The sequence below is a fragment of the Protomyctophum bolini genome, assembly GCF_963924005.1.
Source record: "Protomyctophum bolini genome assembly, chromosome: 1".
NCBI classification, from domain to species: domain Eukaryota; kingdom Metazoa; phylum Chordata; class Actinopteri; order Myctophiformes; family Myctophidae; genus Protomyctophum; species Protomyctophum bolini.
The window spans coordinates 36,661,591-36,684,825 of NC_137862.1; the positions used below are offsets into that span (position 1 = coordinate 36,661,591).

The 23,235-nt window shown below is 42.4% G+C and overlaps 1 protein-coding gene across 4 annotated transcripts in view; it reads left to right on the plus strand.

The window, feature by feature from the left end:
* Positions 1-6,823: 6,823 nt before the first annotated feature.
* Positions 6,824-23,235, plus strand: part of dhodh (dihydroorotate dehydrogenase) — a 31,763-nt gene continuing 15,351 nt past the window's right edge. For 2 of the 4 annotated variants that reach the window (XR_013965184.1, XM_080780672.1), the window contains exons 1-8: positions 6,824-6,918; positions 7,875-8,087; positions 9,122-9,321; positions 10,997-11,079; positions 11,768-11,955; positions 12,480-12,593; positions 14,211-14,364; positions 14,890-15,049. Coding sequence is in view for 3 of the 4 variants with exons in the window: in XM_080780672.1 (XP_080636798.1) it covers positions 6,901-6,918; positions 7,875-8,087; positions 9,122-9,321; positions 10,997-11,079; positions 11,768-11,955; positions 12,480-12,593; positions 14,211-14,364; positions 14,890-15,049 (1,130 nt within the window). In the remaining variant the exon portion in view is untranslated. Of the gene's footprint in view, positions 6,919-7,053; positions 7,151-7,874; positions 8,088-9,121; positions 9,322-10,996; positions 11,080-11,767; positions 11,956-12,479; positions 12,594-14,210; positions 14,365-14,889; positions 15,050-16,001; positions 17,957-23,235 lie in introns of those variants that run through there. The other 2 variants (XM_080780671.1, XM_080780673.1) reach the window with 2 other exon arrangements.

Here is a 23,235-nt window from a genome sequence, read left to right on the forward strand (position 1 = left end):
TACATGAAATGTATGTAAGATCACATACATTCGGGGGCCGTCTACATGTTTGAAATGTTTCATGTAATCATCGAAGATTGATCGCTCGATTAGCAAAAAGAAATATGTGATGATGGCCAGTAGCCATATAATATATGACATCGTTTTTCCCATTGAAAGTAAAGAAACAAGCCACAGAATAACACGAGGTTTTCCTGAAACGGAATGGTGGACAACGATATTGGAAAGGTGATTGGAAAGCCAGACAATGATGTCAGACAATATTGTTGGCTGCTAGGAGCGTCACAGAAAAAGTGAGACCAAGAGTCACTTGTGATCACTTGTCCAACGGACAAGTAAAATTTGAATGCACTTGTCCGGAAATATTTATTGGTTTAATGCCTTAATGTCAAGCCCTGCAATAACATATACCTTATTGATGACTGTCAGGGTCTGTCTCTCCACAGACCATGTCAGCCCTGGCCACTCCCACTTTCCTTTCCACACTGCAGTCCCATTTACTCACCTGTCTCCAACTCCCTCGTCATCCCACCTGTGAACACTTCTACAATCAGCCTGCCCCCTATATAACTGGACTCATTGCAAAACACATTTGTCAGTTCATAGTTTGATAGTTGTCGTTGCATGTTCCTGTTTGACTACTTGTCTTTTTGTCGTTTTGATTCCTGCGTGCTCCTCAAGTGTGAGTTTTTGTCCTGTGTTCCTGCATTCTACTCATGTGTGAGTTTATTGCCTGGATTCCTGATTTTCAACTTCAGTGTAAGACTTTTGCCTATTTTTCATATTAAATACTGAAATCAACACTGTTTCCTGAATGTGACTTCCTGCATTTTGGGTTAATCATTATGCCACCGCATGACAGATTAGTACTCAAAATAAAGCTACTTTTTGGGACATGGTTATTTGATTAGTATTCTAAGGAAGTGGTCAATCATGAAATGCATTACAACAATGATTCTCAACCCAAACTGTAAAATATTGTCTTAATTTAACTGTACAAATGGAACCAAATGAACCCATGGGTTTCAATTTGTACATTCTCAGATCTATCAATAGCAGGGACCCCCTCAAGGACCACTGGGGTTCCCTGTCCCATAGCAGGAACCCCCTCAAGGACCACTGGGGTTCCCTGTCCCATAGCAGGGACCCCCTCAAGGACCACTGGGGTTCCCTGTCCCATAGCAGGAACCCCCTCAAGGACCACTGGGGTTCCCTGTCCCATAGCAGGGACCCCCTCAAGGACCACTGGGGTTCCCTGTCCCATAGCAGGGACCCCCTCAAGGACCACTGGGGTTCCCTGTCCCATAGCAGGGACCCCCTCAAGGACCACTGGGGTTCCCTGTCCCATAGCAGGGACCCCCTCAAGGACCACTGGGGTTCCCTGTCCCATAGCAGGAACCCCCTCAAGGACCACTGGGGTTCCCTGTCCCATAGCAGGGACCCCCTCAAGGACCACTGGGGTTCCCTGTCCCATAGCAGGGACCCCCTCAAGGACCACTGTCTGGGGCAGTAAAAACATCTTACTGGTCCACAATGGAAACAAGCCCCTAGGGCTTTTTTGTTATCCTTTTAACAATCATAGCAAAATTTTACTACCGGTATAAACTACTATACAAAACTATTTGTAAAGTATGAAATCAATCAATGTACTGTATGCAAAAGAGTGATGAAAGGAGTCAAGGGACAAAGGTATAGCATACCCAGGGTGCAGATATAGCCATGTAGCTGGCTACAATTAGATGTGGTGACAAGCTGAAGGGGATCCAGCTTCATATATGTGCAGAGGACTGGAACATTTTCATAGTTGTCTGTTGTGTTTTCAATCACTTAAAAATACACACACACACACACACACACACACACACACACACACACACACACACACACACACACACACACACACACACACACACACACACATGAATGATGAACCCTAATGATTTTGGGGAATTTCCTCTACCTCCATCTTCTTTAGGCCAAATTATCACACAACATCTCACAATCTAATTGTTCCATGCCATGAAATATGCTGAGTGCTTTCATAATAGTAATAATAATAATAATAATAAAGCTTTATTTGTATAGCACCTTTAAGAACAAAGTGCTATTAACAGAAAGGAACACAAAACATCAAATAACACAGACATCAAATAGGCACAGAATACAATACATCAATAACACAACAGAAGATACAAAATAAAGAAATCACAAAATCACAAGGGTAAGGAGTTAAAAGCAGCTTTGTAAAAGTGAGTCTTTATAGGAGACACAGACTCTGCAAGTCTGATCTCCAGGGGAGGGCATTCCAAAGTGACGGTGCTCAGATTGCAATGGCCCGGTCGTCTATAGTTTTTTTGCAACCTGTTTTAGGTAAGAAGTGCATGCCATGCCAGATGATCTCAGCTCGCGAGCTTGCTTGTAAAGGTCAAGTAGGTCTGAAATACCAGACGGAGAAAGGCTGGACCTAGCCTTGCCGGGGAGGCTTCATTGAGGAGCTTTAAATTTTTAGCCACGTCTCTGTGAGCATTAAAATATCGATATTGCTGGAAATAATAAGATTGTTGCAGATTAATTGTTTCACATTGAGTAACCTGAGGCTCCAAAGAGCTAATTTGGCATGGCTGGGGGATGAATGTGTTGCTTTATTACAGGGGAGACGAAATGAAAAGGTGAGATTTTCATGTTGATCCCAGAGAAGTTTGAGACCCTGTGGGGGACAGGTATTTGCTGCTGTCTGCAGGGCTCTGTGGTGATGGGCAGCAGACAGCAGTAGGTGTAGCTAGAGAGGGGGCTAGAGGGGGCTAGGGGCAGAGGGGAAGAGGACAGTTCAATGCAGGGGGCTAGAGGGGGCTAGGGGCAGAGGGGAAGAGGACAGTTCAATGCAGGGGGCTAGAGGGGGCTAGGGGCAGAGGGGAAGAGGACAGTTCAATGCAGGGGGCTAGAGGGGGCTAGGGGCAGAGGGGAAGAGGACAGTTCAATGCAGGGGGCTAGAGGGGGCTAGGGGCAGAGGGGAAGAGGACAGTTCAATGCAGGGGGCTAGAGGGGGCAGAGGGGAAGAGGACAGTTCAATGCAGGGGGCTAGAGGGGGCTAGGGGCAGAGGGGAAGAGGACAGTTCAATGCAGGGGGCTAGAGGGGGCTAGAGGGGGCTAGGGGCAGAGGGGAAGAGGACAGTTCAATGCAGGGGGCTAGAGGGGGCTAGAGGGGGCTAGGGGCAGAGGGGAAGAGGACAGTTCAATGCAGGGGGCTAGCAGGCAGTAAGTGAAGCGTCCGCCCGGACGGAGGATGAACCCTGCTGGTGACCTTTCCTCTACCACCCTTCAGCCAAAATGTCCACAAGTACGTACATTCATGTTGCCTGCTTCCTAAGCATTTGAGTTCACCCAGTGACCTGACCTTGCATCTACAGTAGTAGAAGCACGCTCAGACCAAAATTTGGCACACTCAAAACTGATATTTCCAAATAATTGTCATTTTTGAGTGGTGCAACCATGCACGCCAAGGAACAGCAATGTCCGTGTTAACCTATGTGACTATGAGAGTAGCAGTAGGGGCAAAAGTGGCGCTGGTTTGCCAGAAACAGAGAGAGAGAGATAGTGCTGCACTGTTGCCTGCTAATGAGAGAGAGAGAGAGAGATGGGGGGGGGGGGGTGGAGGGGGGAGAGGGGAGTTGCACCACTCAGTTCACACAGGTGTGATTTTTTTCATACAGCAACACATTGGAAAGAAAATGTAATTTGTAGTTTTGAATATTCAAGTATTTTAACACCGTAAAACGCAAGTAGCCTACTTACAAAAGTAAGTATACAAATTCGACTGAGCCACATTTGTAATATTTTACCAGGATCAGTTTCTTTCTTTTGTTCTTTCTCCTTTAGTTATTCAGGGTAGCCCATTGAGAGCCAGCTCTCTTATTCAAGTACACTCTACTGGGGTAGGCCTACTTTGTCCACCACTGATTGGATCAATGAATAGGATAAACAGGTTGTAATCAATAGAATTGTAATTTGCTGTACACTCACCAGTCCTTGATTGCTGGTACTCCCCCAGAACCCCTTCCCCCAGCCACCAGGTCAAGTCGGTAGTCTTCCTTTCTTGTGTGAACTCCTGGAGGAAACGTTTCACTGGACAGTCCATCAGTTTCAGGAGCTCTCCCCCTCGTTGTCTGCAGGCACTCCGGGCTTGAGGCCAATTCTTGAATCCATGGGTAAATTCATAGCACAGATCTCTGAAAACATGTCTGAACTGTGGAGCAGAAATATTGTAAATGGCCTCATTCCCGTAATCTGTACAGGGTGCAGAACTTTCTGCCATTGATAGATATCCAAGAGCCATTCCCACAATGAAACATGTTTGATTGAAAAAGTTCATGATTATTATAGTGTCTAAAGCAAAAACACACACTGCTGCAGCACTGAGCCTGAGACGGCAACTGCATATTAACCAAGGTAACTTCTGTCTGTCTCAGGCAAATTAGAGTGCTTTCTCAAGAAAAGCTGTGCATATGTTTGTACTACATTAGGAAAATCACAGCTGACACTCAAACAAGATGCAAATGAACTTTTCCTAGTTCAGAAGCTAGACATCTTGTGCATGCAGCTCTGCTGTATGCAACCTGTTTTGCTATTTTGCACAAAAGCATAAAATGTGTTGGATATTTATGAACAATTTACAATTTAAGCAATTAGCAGATGCTCTTAATCCAGAGCAGAACATTGGCAAGATATTCCAAGAGAATATGCGACATTTTGTCTCATATTCTGTCATGTTTTTTCCAGCATGTGCCTTACCACTTCATATACAGTAGCTGTCAGTCATTCATTGTATAGCTGTCAGTTTTTGACAGCTATGATAATCTTCTGCTTGACAACCTTTCTGTCTGTCTGACAGCCTGCCCCACAGCCTGGCTTTCCTATGAAAGCCAACCAAGGAACTACAATGTTGAGAGGATCTGACCTAGGCATTAAAGTTAAAAGTTGGGTCACCAGACGCTCTCCTTGCACCATTACTGTAATAACAGTAATTACTGTAATAATAGCAATGACAGGAATAACCTTCTATCTAAACCTTGGAAGGAGTTGTGTGTGTGTGTGTGTGTGTGTGTGTGTGTGTGTGTGTGTGTGTGTGTGAGACTGTGTGTGTGTGTGTGTGTGTGTGTGCGCGCGTGTGTGCGTGCGTGCGTGCGTGCGTATGTGTTTACGCTTTATGGATTCAACAGGTGTGATTTGGAAGATGTGAGACGTGAGAGGAGTGAGGCGAGGGAAATGAACCACCAGGGTGTTTATGGATTCAACAGCTGTGATTTGGAAGATGTGAGATGTGAGAGGAGTGAGGCGAGGGAAAGGAACCGCCAGGGGAGAAAGATGGATACTGCAGTCAAGACCACAACTAACACTAACTTCATATAGAAGTAGAAGTAGAGTAGTAGAAGGTCAGTGATGCTGGAGAGACAGCTGACCTCCAGGAAATACTGGCAGGGTAACAGAGGCCAGCAACCCCGGTTGCACCACTCGCAAGCACTCGCAGGCACCAAGCAAGCTAGAGCGTATAAATGAGCAATACCCCCAGAGTCTCCCAGAGGAGGGGAGGAAGAGAGACTCGATAGGACAGATTCAACGACAATGTGTCCCTAGCGATGACATCAGGGAACGACAGTTTTCTACCTCTGGTCTGCTTTGAGGCAGGACTCCAGAGAAGAAGGGAAGATATAAGCTCATCTATAATTATTGGCTAATGAGAGGTCTCCTTTCTTAGGTGTTGGGATGATCTGGTTTTTATGCCATATAGTCGGTACACCTATGACATATCATGCCTGTGTAGTGCATGGACATGTGTACCATGGTGTATTTGTGCCTGTGATTGCCTCTTCTCCCCTCCATCTGTGTGCATCAAGGGTTTCCATGGAATCCATGTAGCTCAGCTGTGGACTGTAATGACAGTATAGCTTATAGTTTAGTTAAGGCTGTAGATGAAGGGTTCCCATAGAATACATGGCCCTGGCCTCTTTCTCTCTTACCATCGACACAGTCAAGCAAATCAGGAAATCAATAGAGAAAGTTAAAAAGGGAAAAACATGTACAGTATATATGGGGGGAAAGGGGGATTGGGGGTTCTCAGATTTTTATTCCGGGGTCAAGGGATCCACATATCTTAATGGCTGTTGGTAGGGCGTTTATTTTTATTTTTTTACCTCTGACCGCACTGGATGACCCGCCCCTTTTTATTTTACACCTCTGCTGCTTAGCGGAGAGTCTGGTGTTGTAGAGGAGGACAGGAGGTCTCTCCGAACATGTGCATATATCAGACCAGTTGAAACATAGTACAGTTTTTTGTCCAGTGCCCACTATAGTCTGGAAATGGCAAATGGCACACATTTGACCTCTGACCGCACTGGATGGTCCGCCACTTTTTATTTTATTTGACACCTTTCACGCTTAATGGAGAGTTTGGTGTTGTAGACTAGAGGAGGTCTCCTTGAACGTGTGCGTATGTCAGACCAGTTGAAACAGAAGTTCTAGAACCAATTTTTGTCCAGCGTCCAATTTGTAAATGCCATGCACTCCAGTGAACAGCATAATTTAGGTTTTTGTTTTTATTAGTTTCAATTAGTTTTACTGTTATTATTTATTTATGTTTTTAATACAAAGAAACATAAGCATCGTTTAAATCATGCTTCATTTATAGTTTTAATTTGAAAATGAACAGTTTTTCAATGGATTCATGTTTACTCTAGTCTAGAGAGTAAAGTCTAGAGGAAAAACTGTTCACGTATACTCTTATTTTGAAGAGTTCGCCCACCGGAAGTTTTGCTGGCTAGACACCGTGACCGCTCGCCTTGCGGTTGTGTAAACGTTTAGCGTTGTGTTCCAATGTCCTTTCTAGTAAGGTGACAAACCTTCCCCATGGCGGGACGACTTAAGGTAATTTTGCTGTACTGTACAGTATCATATACGAGATGATCAGCTCTGTTAAATCGTGAATGACACTTATGACAGTATGCTCACCTTATTCAGTAGTTGAAGTTTGCTAGCTACACCACCAGGCTATCCGTATCCTATCTTAACCACCTTTTACGACTTGAACCAGCATCCATAATATTCATTTCTGTCTGGGGAACATTTGCCAAAAGTAGCAGGTCTACAAGCTCACAAGGTAGATCGGCTAAGTTTCGTGAAGATATTTGAACCGGCGGTCCATATACATAGCCAACTTGGATCCATTTTTTAAGTCAAGACGTATACACATGTTCAATGAAAGAGACCATGTGGAGTGTGGACTGGGGAGACAGCCATGGTAGAATGAAAGAGACCATGTGGAGTGGGGACTGGGGAGACAGAGACCATGTGGAGTGGGGACTGGGGAGACAGAGACCATGTGGAGTGGGGACTGGGGAGACAGCCATGGTAGAATGAAAGAGACCATGTGGAGTGGGGACTGGGGAGACAGAGACCATGTGGAGTGGGGACTGGGGAGACAGAGACCATGTGGAGTGGGGACTGGGGAGACAGAGACCATGTGGAGTGGGGACTGGGGAGACAGAGACCATGTGGAGTGGGGACTGGGGAGACAGAGACCATGTGGAGTGGGGACTGGGGAGACAGAGACCATGTGGAGTGGGGACTGGGGAGACAGAGACCATGTGGAGTGGGGACTGGGGAGACAGAGACCATGTGGAGTGGGGACTAGGGAGACAGCCATGGTAGAATTGAATTGATGAAAGAACTCTTTTCAGTCTTGATCCAAGGCTGTCTGGTTTAAAGAGAGATGATGTATACACAATTTTGCACATTCTGGATTTGTTTAACTTTTCCCTTTGGCACTGTAAACTTTGTTATCATTGCTTTTTTTGAGGACATCTTCATCTTCTTCATTGTAGAAGCAACTAAAGGATGCGGTGAAGATCATTGGCTCCGGTGGCCTCATGTTGGCTTCCTACCTCACTGTGGTTGGAGATGAGCGTTTCTATGCCAACCAACTCATTCCCTGTCTGCAGAGGATTGTGGGTGCAGAGACGGCCCACGTGGTGGCGGTGAAGATGATTGGTTTCGGCATGGTACCTCTAAACCGTTACCAGGACCCTGCTTCTCTGGTGAGTGTGAAGGGCATCTCTATTGCATCATAGACGGTTTACTGTACCAATTATTACCATCAGTGGTTCTCAAACCAACTTACAGTATATGTTTTTGGCTGCGGACCCCCATCAGACAATATGTTGTGCCAGCAGGGACCCCCATACAAGATTTGTGTTCTAAACGTGTTTCATACCACATTTTTCAATTTTTTTCAAGATCTTTTTGAAAATATATCTGCAGATCTATAAGCTTACAATGCTTTGTGAGCTTGTAGTTTGTCTCTTCCAAATAGCTGAGTTGAAGTGCTTAAACAGATTGTCATCTTAAATAAACACATTTAGCTGGAAAGTGGGGATCCCCGGACGCAACTTTAAGAACAAGAACGCTCTTTTTTTTTTTGTTGTGAGCTACAAGCTTACAACTTGTAGCTCTGCTGTTTCTGGCGATTGACACAATCGTACAATGTCTAAAGTAGGGGGTTGCCTTGCTCATATGTTGCTTACTTAAAGGAGAATTCCATACTAAAAGGCTTTCTTACCTTTCTTTGTAGTTGTTACGTCCCCACCAAAGAGGTCCAGGTGTTATTTTGTGCAAAAGCTCCTTATTGGCTATTTCCCCTACCATAAGCCCTCAATGAATTGCATTGAATTGAATGGGAATTGAATGGGGCTATGGGGTGTTGTGTTGTGCTAATTCGCTTATTTCCATCACTCAAAATTATAATTATAATAGATATCCTCTCTTCATAATGTAAATAATATCCCAAGCGGCACACTTTACTACTTCTTTTGATGGAAATATGCGAACTAGCATAACACCCCATAGCCCCATTCAATTCCCATTCAATGCAATGCAATTCATTGAGGGCTTATGGTAGGGAAAATAGCCAATAAGGAGTTTTTGCACAAAAAAACACCTGGACCTCTTTGGTGGGGACGTAACAACTACAAAGAAAGGTAAGAAAGATAAGAAAGCATTCTAGCATGGAATTCTCCTTTAACACATTAGTGAATATTGGACATTGTATGACTTATTGTTGTTGTGTCAACAGGAAGTGAATGTCCTGGGACGGAGGTTCAAGAACCCTATTGGCATTGCAGCAGGCTTTGACAAGCATGGAGAGGCTATAGATGGACTGTACAAAGTGGGTTTTGGCTTTGTCGAGGTAGGGACCATCACCCCCAAACCTCAGCAAGGGAACCCCAAACCACGCGTGTTCCGTTTGACAGCCGACCAAGCAGTCATTAACAGGTGAGCCTTGAGGAAGCTGTGTAGGGATAATCTGTCTCTGTCTGTCTGTCTATCTATCCCCACTTGATTCATGTAAGTCATTGCATGCTGGCCTCAGTACTGTATTTTATGCTAAAGACTAGTTTTTAACATTAACATTTTTTTAAACTTTCTTTTACCATGTTCAAAGAGAATATGCATTGCTGACTACATGCTGCATCTCTGATGCCCTTCGGAATTATATATAATATCTGGTAAAAGGCCTGAGGATATGGCATCCTATTACCAGTTAAAATGCAGTTAAAATGCAAATGAATTACCACCAGGCGTTTACAAGCCTTTCATGTTTTGCTTAATTTCTGTACTGTGGAAGTCTACAGACATGCTCATACATATGAATCGGTTGCTATACCAAAATAGTGAAAAAGAAATGACAACGTACATTTAATGCTATACCAAGAAAGTGTAATTTGGAACTTGTTAACATAAGTCAAAGTCATGCAAAACTAATTCAATTAACATTACTCTGATTGGCAGCCTTAACACTTATGACCTTTTATTACTTGAATTTGACAAAACAAAAGAGAAAAAAATAATTATTTGGCAATGAAAATAAATGAAAAAATAGACTAGAAAAAGAGGTCTCCACCAGGATAATAGCGTTTGTGATGTTTGGATAAAATGTGTAGGAATTTTCTTTTTTGCAATAATCTGTTGTCGGGTGGTTGGTTGTATAACAAGGCAATAAAAATAAATATATACTGTAACACGTAACAGTGTATTCATAGTGTTTAGTAGTGCGCGTACAAAGATCGGTGCAGTTATAGGTGAAAACATGAATTGGCCTGTTATACAGTAGCGCCACCATGAGGCTGATTTGAAAGTTGTAAAGGGCAGTCCATACTGTCTCCGACCACTGAACTTTTCGTTGGAAATCGAGATGGAATATGGGAAAGCGGACAGATTTGTGTTGATCGTATGACTCTGGAGATGGTGTATACCGAATTGTGTGATGTATGGATAAAATGCGTACGAGTAATCTACAGAACTGTTTTTGCAAAATCGGCCTCATGGTGGCACTAACCGGCAGATGTGGTTTTTCCTTTGCCTGTAGGGAGTGCGCCTACAAAGTTGTACACAGATCGGTGCAGTTTTAGGTAAGAACATGAATTGGCTTGTTATAGCGCCACCATGAGGCTGATTAGATTTTTTTAAAGTGCCAATTCTTCCTCTGCCTAGTGGGAATGTGTGTGCATAATCTTAGCCAATGGGGATGGAATAAGGTCACATGACTATAGTATAGAGATAGTGTATACCGATTTGCGTGATGTATGCATAAAATGTGTATGAGAAATATAAAAATCACACCCGTGTGAAGTGAGGGGCGCTTTACCAACCCTTATCGTCTTACATCATTGCGATATCATAACAAAACATCATGCCGATCCATTGTCCATTGTCAATGGACAGAGTGGCGTTTTTAATGTTTGTCTAGGAAAGACAAACATTAAACCTGTTTATAGGATGTTATCATTATGTTACCTTATTGTCTTGCATGTTTTTTTCCTGGAATTATTCTGTTAGTTAAAACTTAAAGTATGAATTTCAGCAACAAATTAACATGTAATGCCATCAGTCCATAAATGCATTTCTGTGTATAGAGAGAATAATCGTGTGCGTGTGTGTGCGCGTGCAGGTATGGCTTCAACAGCTGTGGCTTGGAAGATGTGCAGGTGAGGCTGAAGGCTAGGGAAGCAGCCCAGCAGGAGCTGAGCAAAGGTAGAAACATACAGTATGTTGGCTTTCTGTAGAGAGTAAAGGCCTATTCATACTCCAGTTTTAGGTGATAAGGTGACCACCCAAACGGTGGTTAGTAAAAACGGAGAGATGCGGTGAGTTGCTTACCACCGTGGCGTGACATCATGTTGTAGTTTTCGGTGGTCACCTATAACCTAAAACTGCAGTATGAATAGGCCTTTAGAGTCTGAAGGCTTTATACTATAGTACTAGTTGTGACAGTGTCAGAAGTAAACAAAATTCGCAAGACATGGCCAAAGTATTTTTGGAAGTACCCAGCCCTAAAGGTGAGAATCCCTGTGTTATAGCACCACCAGGAAGCTGATTTTGCAACAAAAGAATGTACACAGGCAAGATATATTTAACCATGTCTAAACAAGTACCCATATCGTGAAACTGCATCTTTAAATAATTACTATTCTACTAGTGTGCTTTGTTTTCCCAAAGAAAATGAGGATACATGGGCAATACTTATTTTATTCTGTTCTTCTCTAGTCTGATGATCTTGACCTGCCCTTGTTTAATTTTTATTTGCTATTTATACTGCCCAATTAGCACATGTACTTACTCTGCCCCAATGAGTCATTGTGTGTGTGTGTGTGTGTGTGTGTGTGTGTGTGTGTGTGTGTGTGTGTGTGTGTGTGTGTGTCTGTGTGTGTCTCTCTTCTAGCTGGACTTCCCCTGGGCATCAACCTGGGGAAAAACAAGTTGTCTCAGGATGCGGGGGCAGATTACCTGGAAGGAGTGAAAGTGCTAGGCCCTCTAGCCGACTACTTGGTTGTAAACGTGAGCAGTCCTAATACCCCAGGTCTCAGGAATCTACAGGGAAAGGCTGAGCTCCATCAGCTCCTGCATAAGGTAGGTCTCTTCCTCTCTGTGTCCATAGTAGGCGACCATAATAATGTGAATCATGACGAGACGGACAGACTGGGGGAGTTGAGTTGTTCTCAATGTGTGAATAACTTGAGTCGAGTCCTCACAATTACCTTGTTTAGAAGCCTAGGCTGTTTGGCTACCCAAAGCAATTGGCTAATTGAGCGTGAATGAATTCAGAGTGGCACGTAATTAACAAATTAGCAAATAAATCAATATACTTTTAGTGAGGCATGGTGTCGACGAACCCCAGTGAATTCTCCATGGACCCAGGCTGGGGATCCCCAACATAAAGCACAGAAGAAATTGCTCACTATGGGCTATTGGATTAGGTATTCATGGAAGTTGTTTGGACATTGGTCATTGGACAATATTCAATTCTTAAATAGACATTTCTTTTGCCATTTTATCTGACTCAGTTGTACTCCGTGTTCAGTACAGATCATCTCCATCTATGTTTATTGTTGCTACCGCTCCATTTAACACAAACTCCAATACATTTTCCTCAGGTGCTGAAAGAGCGTGATGCATTGCCAGGAAATAATAAACCCCCTGTCTTGGTGAAGATTGCCCCTGACCTCACTTCCCAGGACAAACAAGACATTGCTGATGTTATCACTGAGGTCAGCATGCATTAATGGTTGTTGATTTCTAGATCTAATACCACATTCGCAATGCATAACTGAATTACAAGATTTTCACTTCAAATGTCTTTCTTATATCTTGGCATATAGCAACTATAATTCGCCGACCTGCTTTCATATACAACATTATTTTCAATCCTCATCACAGCAGTGTTTTACCCCAGCCTCTCGGCCTCAAGCATTACTCAGTGTGCGGACCCTATTTTTTGTTGTATTGTTTCTACATCGGCCCGGTAAGTAAGTAGCCTTGCCGAGCCATGAGGCCCATAGGGCAGGAGCCTATCTCCTGTTTCTGTAGCGTGAGGCAGCTTGATGTACAAGTACACCCCTGGACATGACGCTAGTATATCGCAGGGACTTGCCCCCAATCCAACCCTTGATGCTGAGTGTCAAGCAGGGAGGCACTGGGTCCCATTTTTAGAGTCTTTGGTATGACCCGGCTGGGGATTGAACCCCGACATCCCAGTCTCAGGGCGGACACTCTAACCACAAGGGCACTGTACCTGACTTTAAATGAGTGGGTGTGCGTGCTTTATTGTACCTTTCTCTACTTTTCTTTACCTTCAGTATTCTTCTCTGCTGCTTCATTTAATTGACAATGCAGTTAGAAATCCTGAAGCGGGACTTCAGGATTAAGCGGGAACAGTTTAATGGTCCATGACGTAAATCACCGTCAAGTTCAAGTGCACGGTCATGTGCCCGAGACGGAGATTGATTAATCTCTGTCAAATTAGTGATTTCAAAACCGATCGCATCGCTCCACAGCCTAGATGTGCTTGTTGCGCAATCCTCTGTGTTGTCATCGAAAATGTTCCCCCCCATTTTAGCCGACGGGATCGGAAATAACTCTTGATCTAAATCATTCCGTCCAATTCTAAGAAAAGATTGTGTTAGACGGCCCACCGCAGTCCCGTTGCTAGTCACGGTAGAATTAATCATACCTCCCGTTGTCGATCGCCTCTTGAGTGTTTTGGCTACATCTAGGTACTTCAGCCACATCCGGGATATCATCCGGTCCGTCGCTAAATGTGCTCTGCTGCTATAAATCGCTGGGCGCTCTGATTTAATGGATTAAATTATAACCCGGGCCCTCAAGGTGTTAATGGAATCGATGAAATAGACTCCTCAACTCAGTGCAAATGAAAAAAAGCAAACATTTGAAGAGCACTCTTTCTGTTTACCACCACTGCATGACGTCTCATATCCTCCCACGCTCGCCACTTCTCACACCTGCAGTTAATTAGCCTGTCAACAAATTTGTGTGTTGTCCATGTACTGGAGAACTACTGTAGCTGGTTCATATTCAGTGCAGTAGTGGTTCTCAAAGTGGTGTCCGGGGACAGTTTAACCATTTGAACCCTGCTGTACATATCGGCTATTTGAAAATAGCTGATCTACAAGCTCACAATGCATTGTAATGCATGTGAGCTTGTAGATCTGCTATCTATTTTCCAAAAATAACCCACACAAATCTTGGCACAATCTTGGTCTGGCACAAAATATTTTCAGATGGATGTCAATACAAAAGTTTGAGAAATACAGTATCTATTCCTACTTATTATTTCTCTCTGTTATCTCTGTGTTTGTGTTTTGAAGCTGGGAGTGGACGGTCTTATGGTCTCTAATACCACAGTGTCCAGACCAGAGACACTGCAGGACCCTCATGGGTCTGAGGCGGGTGGGCTGAGCGGTCAACCGCTGAAGGAGATCTCCACACATGCCATCAGTGAAATGTACAGCCTCACTAAAGGTACACACCTAATTTACTTGCTCAAATGTGTTTGACTTCATTTACTGTATTGATTATGTGAATAAAAGCACAAGATAACATTGCTACCAGTAATAATGGTGTTTGTCAATGGACCCTATACTCAAGGCTACTTTATTGTTACATCTTGTGTACAAGTACATAAGAAAAAAACTTATTTTTGTTCATAGTAAAAAAATATTTAAAAAAAATAATCGATTATCAGTGTATGTACACGTTCATATGAGCTTGGTTATATGCACCAACTTATCCCTTGTGTTGTTCTAGGTAGTGTACCAATCGTCTGTGTGGTTCTAGGTAGTGTACCAATCGTCTGTGTGGTTCTAGGTAGTGTACCAATCGTCTGTGTGGTTCTAGGTAGTGTACCAATCGTCTGTGTGGTTCTAGGTAGTGTACCAATCGTCTGTGTGGTTCTAGGTAGTGTACCAATCGTCTGTGTGGTTCTAGGTAGTGTACCAATCGTCTGTGTGGTTCTAGGTAGTGTACCAATCATCTGTGTGGTTCTAGGTAGTGTACCAATCGTCGGAATTGGCGGTGTGGCCAGTGGGCAGGATGCCATGGACAAGATCCGCGCTGGCGCATCATTGGTTCAGCTTTATACCGCATTCACCTATCAGGGACCACCCATCGTGCGGCGGATAAAGCGGGAGTTGGGACAGCTTCTCAAGTGAGTGTTTACGTTACTGGTACCGTCTTTCCTACCGCTTTCTGTGCCCTTGACGTGTTTTCCACTGGAGGGCACTGTTCGCTAACCTATGGCTCATCCATGGTTTCATCCTTCGGAACACTTCTGAACACCGTAGATCACGTGACCGAAAACAAATATGCTCACGCACGCACATAGAAGCCAATCGAAAACGCCACTATATGCAATCCAATCCATGCAATGTGCGCAGAGCAGGCTCTCGATCACAGCTTGTATCGTTCGCATTCACACGTATGGAGTTGGACCATGATTATTTTCCGATTCCAGGACATCCGTGCGAGTCATTTGAGAGCACCCATGCACGGAATGGAGCGATGCAAAATATTCTATGATTTTTCAAAGGAAGGTAAAAAACGCTATAAATCAGTTCGATCCCAGGCTCCCCCAGAGTTTATGTCAAAGTGTCCTTGAGCAAGACTGAACCCCTAATTCTTCCTGATTGTGCTGGTTGGTGCCTGCCTTGTGTGGTTTCCTCTGCCATCGGTGTATCGGTAATGCACAGTGTATAGGTATCTATGTAAAGCGTGTTGGATAAAAGCGCTATAAATGCGCCATTTACCTGTCAGAGAGGGGAGTGTGTGTACACATGCAGAAGGTTCAGGCCTGTTACACATCACTAAGTTAGTGATGTGTAACATAGGTTACACTAACACAGCTTCCTTTTGACATCTTAAATCCTCTAGACTTGGTAAACTGAACCTGAGTTGGCTCTGTATTAGGACCGCTGTACACCAACTCCTTTTCTTTGCCAAAATAGTGTGTACAAGTGTAGACCTGCTAATGTTCCCCCCACAAATTATGGATTATCGGGTCACTTAGTTCAACAACCAAAATGTTTTTTACATCATTGTAGCGTATTTATATTCTTCTTTAATGTGATGGTTATTCCCTAATATCAAGCATCTTTTCACAGGGATCAGGGTTTCAGCAATGTATCACAGGCAGTAGGCGCTGACCACAGGACTACACATGAACACAGTCCACGTAGAGACAAGGAAAATGTGAACATAGACATTGGGATCACTACAGAACCAGTCAGTCTGCCTGCCAGCACTAATTAGACTGGATGGCCCTTAAATTACGCGGCCAAGTACTGTGTGCTGCCAAGAGACCCCTTCACTTTTGTGGGTTGGTTGTGCGTGTGTGTTTAGTTTCCTGTTGTGACTGACTGACGGTGTGACTGACTTGTCCTAGTGTAGTCTTCTTTGTCCTGTCTGTTTCAAAGATGTGTTCTCAGCTCACTTTAGTTGAATGCATTATTTCAGAATCCAAAAGGGAAGAGTTCAGAGGTCAAGGAAGGAACCTGTGAATGGGATACAGTTGAATACAATAATAACAAAACGTCCTGCCTTAACTAAACAGTAGGATACTTTGGTAAAAGTTTGAGTTCATCATCATGATAAGGTAGCTACACGACCCAAAGCGATATTATTGCTTTGTTGCACAGTTGATTAGAAATAGATTATTTCTCATTTCTAATCAATCATAATAGAATGATAATGATAATAATAAAAACCTCTACTAAAGTAACCTATTGCTTTAAAGCCTTTTCAGGTCATGTTTTTATGACACTTGTGCACTTGTTGTGTAATGTTGATTACTTGCTGTATTTGACTCGGAATGTATGGATCGTTATTGGGAAGCTGCCCTGTGGTTGCAGCTTTTATTTCAGATGTTTACTGTTTAATATTCAGTATGATACTGTAGCAAATGTTATACAATTGCTCAACTCCATCCAAACATACATGTAGCATCACAAACAAATGTATAAAGGCGATTTATGTGTAAAGGAAATACTTATTACATGATTGCTGGAAAGATGTACCAGATTTAATACTTTCAAACCATTTGTAATAATTGGAACAGTTTTTGTGTTCATTCGTTGGTGACATTTAGTATTAATAATAGAGGTTGCCCATTGTGATAAAATAATAATAAATTCTAATGATGTGAATCTCGGGATCCAAAAGCCTGGTCCAAGTCCCATTAATTCCATTATAAAATGAAGGTTACATATTAAAAAAATAAATAAAGTAAAATGTGATTAAAATGGAGGTACTTCTTGTCTCTGTACACAGAGCATTTTAGGGGTGCTGATTTGTTCAGCGGTTTGCAAGATTAGATCTTTACGAACGCACACAAGGACATGATCCTGCTGTAGACAGGCACAGCTAGCCTCCTGTAGTGAAACGCAGAAGAAAAAAAGGTTTCGCCCTATTGACTACCATTACAATATCTAATTATTTTAAATAAATTAAACTTCTTTAGAGTTTGTTAGCCTTCAGAACTCTGTCGAGTGCCTACTTGCGCGTTGCAAGCAGAGCGTGCAATTACTGTCGACCGCTACGAACTTTCAAATCTCAGCCTCTCTGTAAAACATTGAACGTAGTGGGATGGCCTCGGGGTACCGGGTGGCATAATCGACAATCACCAGTATATACTTGTGCCCTCGCGCATTGATGGCCATTGACGGCCAGTTATAACCCGCTTTCGATGGTTACGTAATAAAGATAGGTTTCAGATTACATACATGTATACATAGAGACGTTACCTTTAATCCACCCGACACTAAAACAAATCTTTATTACGTCCCCATCGAAAGCCAGTTATACCCCTATGACTCTATGAGAGAAGATCTTTACGGCTCTAGCTGTTATTCTCAACCATTTTAATTAATGGGCCCCTAGTTAGTGTGGCTCGTATTGGAAACACTATTGTTCTCCGTCCGAGAATTTTTTTGCCAGCAAAGTGAACCTGCTTTTTGTTAACTTTTGCACAATGATCTTATCACAATATATAATATAGCCTACATGGTAAGACGGAATTCAGTTCCCAGTGGATTCCTCACCATAAATATATATATTTTCTTTATGATCAGTACTTTATTTTGGATTTTTTACAAACACATAAAACAGAGAACTTAAAATACAAACACAAACAACAGCAGCAGAGAACGTAAAAAAAAAAAGGAAAAATCAAAATCAAATTAAAATGTGAAAATAGTTTACATTGTTTACACGACCAAACGCAGCATCAACAACCGTATCATAATGTGTAGTAATACAATAAAAAAATCAAGAGGGCATTGCCTGACCATGGATCACACCAAGGGACCTGCAACATGACTAAGGAACACGTCCCACTTCAGATCATATTTATCTAACTGATTATTCCCTCACCATAAATATTAAAAAAATATAGACGCCTCATTGGCCGTTGCAAGTTGGTGGGAGCAATCAGTCTCCAACGGGAGGAGGAAGTCAAGCGGAATCTTGAAGGCACGCACCTCTGATTGGCCTACCGAATGACCCTTCCGTTCTTCCATTTAGCTTGCACTATTCTTCACAGGGAATCTCGGGAAAGCTTGCCAATGCAATCACGTGTCTCCATTGCCACCCGTTGCCTACATGTTGCTTTCCGTTGAGAGCCGGAAGAGGCGTGTCTACCTTTATATGTCTATGTTCCTCAGGACTCTCGTCAGTGGCAGTGCAACCACACTTGGCAATCTCACATAATTGCACCTTTTTAGTTTGACATGCATTAGGTTACAGATCCTCATTTCATGGCATTTCTATCAATGGGACCCCAATTTATATTATAAAATCATGTTGATTGTCTCCACCAGGCCGAAGGCATGGGGGGAGAGTATGTTTTGCACTCCGTCCGTGTGTGTGTACATCCGTCCGTCCTTCTGTCCGTCCGTTATCAGCTAATCTCCGGCACCGTTGGCGCTATAACAGGCCAATTCCTGTTTTTAGCTATAACTGCATCGATCTGTATACAACTTATGTATGCGCACTCCCTAGAGGCCATGGAAAAACACTGTCCCTGCATCCCTCCACATCTGCCGGTTATAGTGACACCATGAGGCCGATTTCTGTAAAACACATTGCTTATGTTAGTCGCACAGATTTCATCCAAATCTCACGCAAATCGGTCCACATGATCTCTGTAGTCATGTGATCAAGACGAGTCTGTTGGATTTCTCCGATTCTACACTGATTGGCTTACTATCTCTATAGTCATGTGTTCAAGAAGGATCTGTCCGATATATCATTTTCCATCCTAATTGGCTAACATTGGCTTTCAACGTTTGCAGTATTGGCCCGTTTTGAACAACAAGCCTCAAATCATCCAATTGCCATCCAAGGCAAGAAGAAATGGCACCCTTTTCACATTTGCCTATTATAGCGCCACCAGGAGGCCACAACCTGACCTGGTGGAGACCTGTGCCGATGGGCATTTTATCTAGTTTGACTCTGTCCTTTTGGTTCCATTTGACACTATGAGTTAGTAGTTACAGACCCATAATGGTCCATTTGGTTCCTAACTTTCTATCTATCATAGCCACCACTACAGTATACAATGGTGTGTTGATGAGATTACAGTACATGTTGCATCAACAACAACAAAATGTGGGAGGGGTGCTGCGGGGTATTTGCAATCTGGATAGCAGTTTCACAATCGGGAGGAAGAATGACATGAATTGGATTCACTCTGTGTCCCAGATACTGCCTGGCGGCTGGCGGGTCTGTTAGCCTTGGATCAAGGTTTCTTTTTATCAATTTTGACATTATGCACATGTCAAAATTGATAAAAGAAATGTCATATACACAGATGTCAGAATTGCCTCTGACAATCTTGATCCAAGGCTACAGCATGCCAAGACGCTACCGTACTTGGTTTTCGCTTGTACTATTTGTTGTATATGTTTCTTTTCATTTTCATTGTATGCAAGATATTAGTTTTTTACCTTTATTTTGCTGTACATTATAAATTAGTCAGCATGTTCTTGTTTTGTTTTATTTATTTCTATTACTTATTTTTTTGCTCATCGCTTACATCCAAACAGCATACTGTACATCTTCTCAGTAGGACAGAGTTGCACTCTGTGACTACATACACATCTTGCCATCAATAGAGCACTAATAGGTTTTGGCATCAGGGTGTCTGCCATCAGTGCCATGGCTCACAGGCTCGGCCTGTTTCTGTCACACCTGCAGTGACTGCCAAAAGCCAGCTTTATCCCCTCTGGCTTTCATAAAAGCCATCTGGGAAAGGATAGGGCTTTACAATACTTCACAAGCATTGAATAAAAAGGCTGTAAGGCACCAGTCAGTCTCAAATCCGGTTTTGTACAGAAGACATACAATTCTATTCATTTTCTTCCAAGTCTTTATTCTGTAGTTATGTCTGTACACAAAAGAATTGGCAAGCACAGAACATTTCCTCAAGTATCTGGTAATCAAAAATCCCTTTAGATCTGTTTACCAAGCATATGCCATCTGCCCATCCATCTACAATGTTGTCCACAACTATATGTACCTATCCTTTTATCATATGCTCATGTCATTTTCAGTGATCTTACTGGAACTCTATGCGTATTATGGATAAAAGAACATGATAGAGCTTGTTTACAATCCTGTTTGTCACGTGTCGTTGCTGTGGAGGCTGCTTTGCCTCAGCTGTTATTTGCATGTGTAAAGGCTAGTGTAAGGGTAAACCAGATGTACTCTGAAATGGGGCTTTAATATATCACTTGACTGATACCCTATAGAATATTTTCAGGGGTCATAGACATATCTTCTGTTGTTACATTTGGTAAGATATAAACAAATACCCATTCCCTGAAGCATTTTAAGTTTCAAATATATTTACTATTCAAAGCAGTATCTCATGGAGTTACATTTATACTATAGTATTTTCACAGGGCCCAGTTCTCCTGAGGAAAATCTGTTTTTATCTCAGACTAACTAGAGAACATCTTAAAATATCTTATTTAGAGTGCCCTCTAGTCTACAGATCTGGCCAATGGGTAATTTATATTGAACAGGTCTGTAGAGGGTGCTCTAAATAAAATGTCTTGTGGACATATTTATCTGCCCAAAAAGCGGCAGGGTCCTGAGAGGCCTCCCACTGTGGAGAATAGACTTTCAACAACACAAAACAGTCTTTGTTTCGGTGAGTAATGAAGTAGTTTTGTTAATTTTTACTAAAGTCAGAGCCCTCGCATTGCAGTGGAATTTTCAGATGCTAAGATGCTCTGGACAGGGCTAGGGCAAGGGCTGCCCTGTGACGACAATATCCTCCATATTCCTATTACAGGAAGTAAGTGGATGTTCTGGAAAGCTATTTTTGATTGAAAGTCAAGTCTTTCTCTCCCTGTTTCCTGTCTCTCTAGTGGCTTACTATCAAAATGTATGGTAAAACACATGCCAAAGTGTTGTGGGTCACTCCACAACACTTAATTAAGACTTAATTCCATTCAATCCTGTACACAGCCACACTTGAAAGAAGACGTCATAACAAAGAGACATAAAACGTGGTTCATTGGCTTTGCTGTCTTATTGCATGTTCTATCTACTACACATCAAGGCTGATGACTTCTTGATTAGAGTGGGTGACACTATATTATCACATTCACATGAAAAGATGAAACTACCTACCTAGGTTCCATCCTGGAGGCAAATCCTTCCGGTGAGAAATGGTTGTTTTATGGTTAAAAAAAAATATATATTTTTTTAGAGTGATGTATTTGGAAAAGATTCACATTAGGATGTGACATAATTAGACATAATTAGAGGTTAGGTTGGGGTTTGGGTTATGCCTGATTTACGTGTATACCTCTACTCAGATGCACACTGGTGCCACGTGCCAAAATATCAGATGTACAAGCTGTGTGTTACGCTGCCCTCTGCTTTTTATAGCATCACCAGGAGGCAAAACATTTTTATATTACTCCTACAGATTTTGACCAAAAATAGTCATGTGATCAACACAGATTTGTCAGATTTGTCCTATTCCATCCTGTTAAGATAGCAGATAGCTTCTCATGCACATCCAGGTGGAGGAGGTGCTGGTAGGCAAGGTATAAATGCTGGCCAAAGAGAACTTCCCCAGGGACAGCACACTCCAGAAGACTCAGGACAAGATTAGTGATGCTTCATTTCTTTATTGCACGACACGTTTCACCATTTGGATTCGTCAGGTGCTTGCATACATGCACAGGTGTGAATTTCACACCTGGAGTGTGCGGTCCCTTCCTCTCCCTGGGGAAGTTCTCTTTGGCCATCATACATAACAAGCCACTTCTATTAATAACAATACAATTAACTGTAACTCAAACAGAATACTATATTCTACACTCCCACAAATCAGCATATTGTGTGTGCACAATAACTTCATCAACATCAGAGCCTTTATAGACAGAGTTACGCAAACTGCGTTCACTTCATGGGGCCAGTCCAACGGTGGCTCTCCTACGTAGACTTCTATTGAGAATGGGGACTCGCGACTGGTACAAGTCCTGGACCGGAAGTAGGCAGAAATGCATTGGACTCAGGCAGCTTTAATGATCTTAAAATCTTAGATTGTTTTGTAGTAATAGTATAACATAAACATTTAAGAGACGTTAGTTGTTACTGTGCAATACTTTAAAACAGTTTTCATGTTGCACACATGCTTAAAATAGCTCTTGTTTGCCCTGCCCTCGTTGGAAAACAATGTATGTCCAGCTTGGCTCAGTTCAGTCTGCATGAACAGTGCTCGAGCGCTGGGTTTCTGCCCCCTCTATATCCCTCTCTTCTATTAGATGGCTCTACTTATAGATTCCACTCCATAATGACTGAATCACTACTTTTTTAACTGAATCCCACAGTGGTAGTTGCACTCAATGCTGCTAAGATATGATCTGTTGCTGCAATACATTATTTCTGGATTTGTGCAATAACAGCTGCAATTACATATTTATTGTGCAATATACATGCTTATAGGGATATAGGGGTTGTGCAATAACAGGAAGTATGGTTATGTGTGTGTTGTATTAGTTTCATATATTTCTAGCTTCATATGTTTTTAGTGATCTGATGCACTGATTGGTTGGCACTTTTAATTTTGTACATGTTACAATGACAATAAAGATCTATCTATCAATGAATAACAATTTAAATTATAGGAGGTATTTCACTTTGAGTTCAGTTCAGTGCTCAGAATACTTTGAGATCATCATGTGGTCGTCTACTACATTCATTGAATTAATTTGAATTAAAATGTGAAGTTATACATAAAAAGTCTCACTGACACATTGAGGTTTTTTTAGCTTATCATGCTGGGTCCATGGTCTTCATAGCAACATGGTCTGCACATAA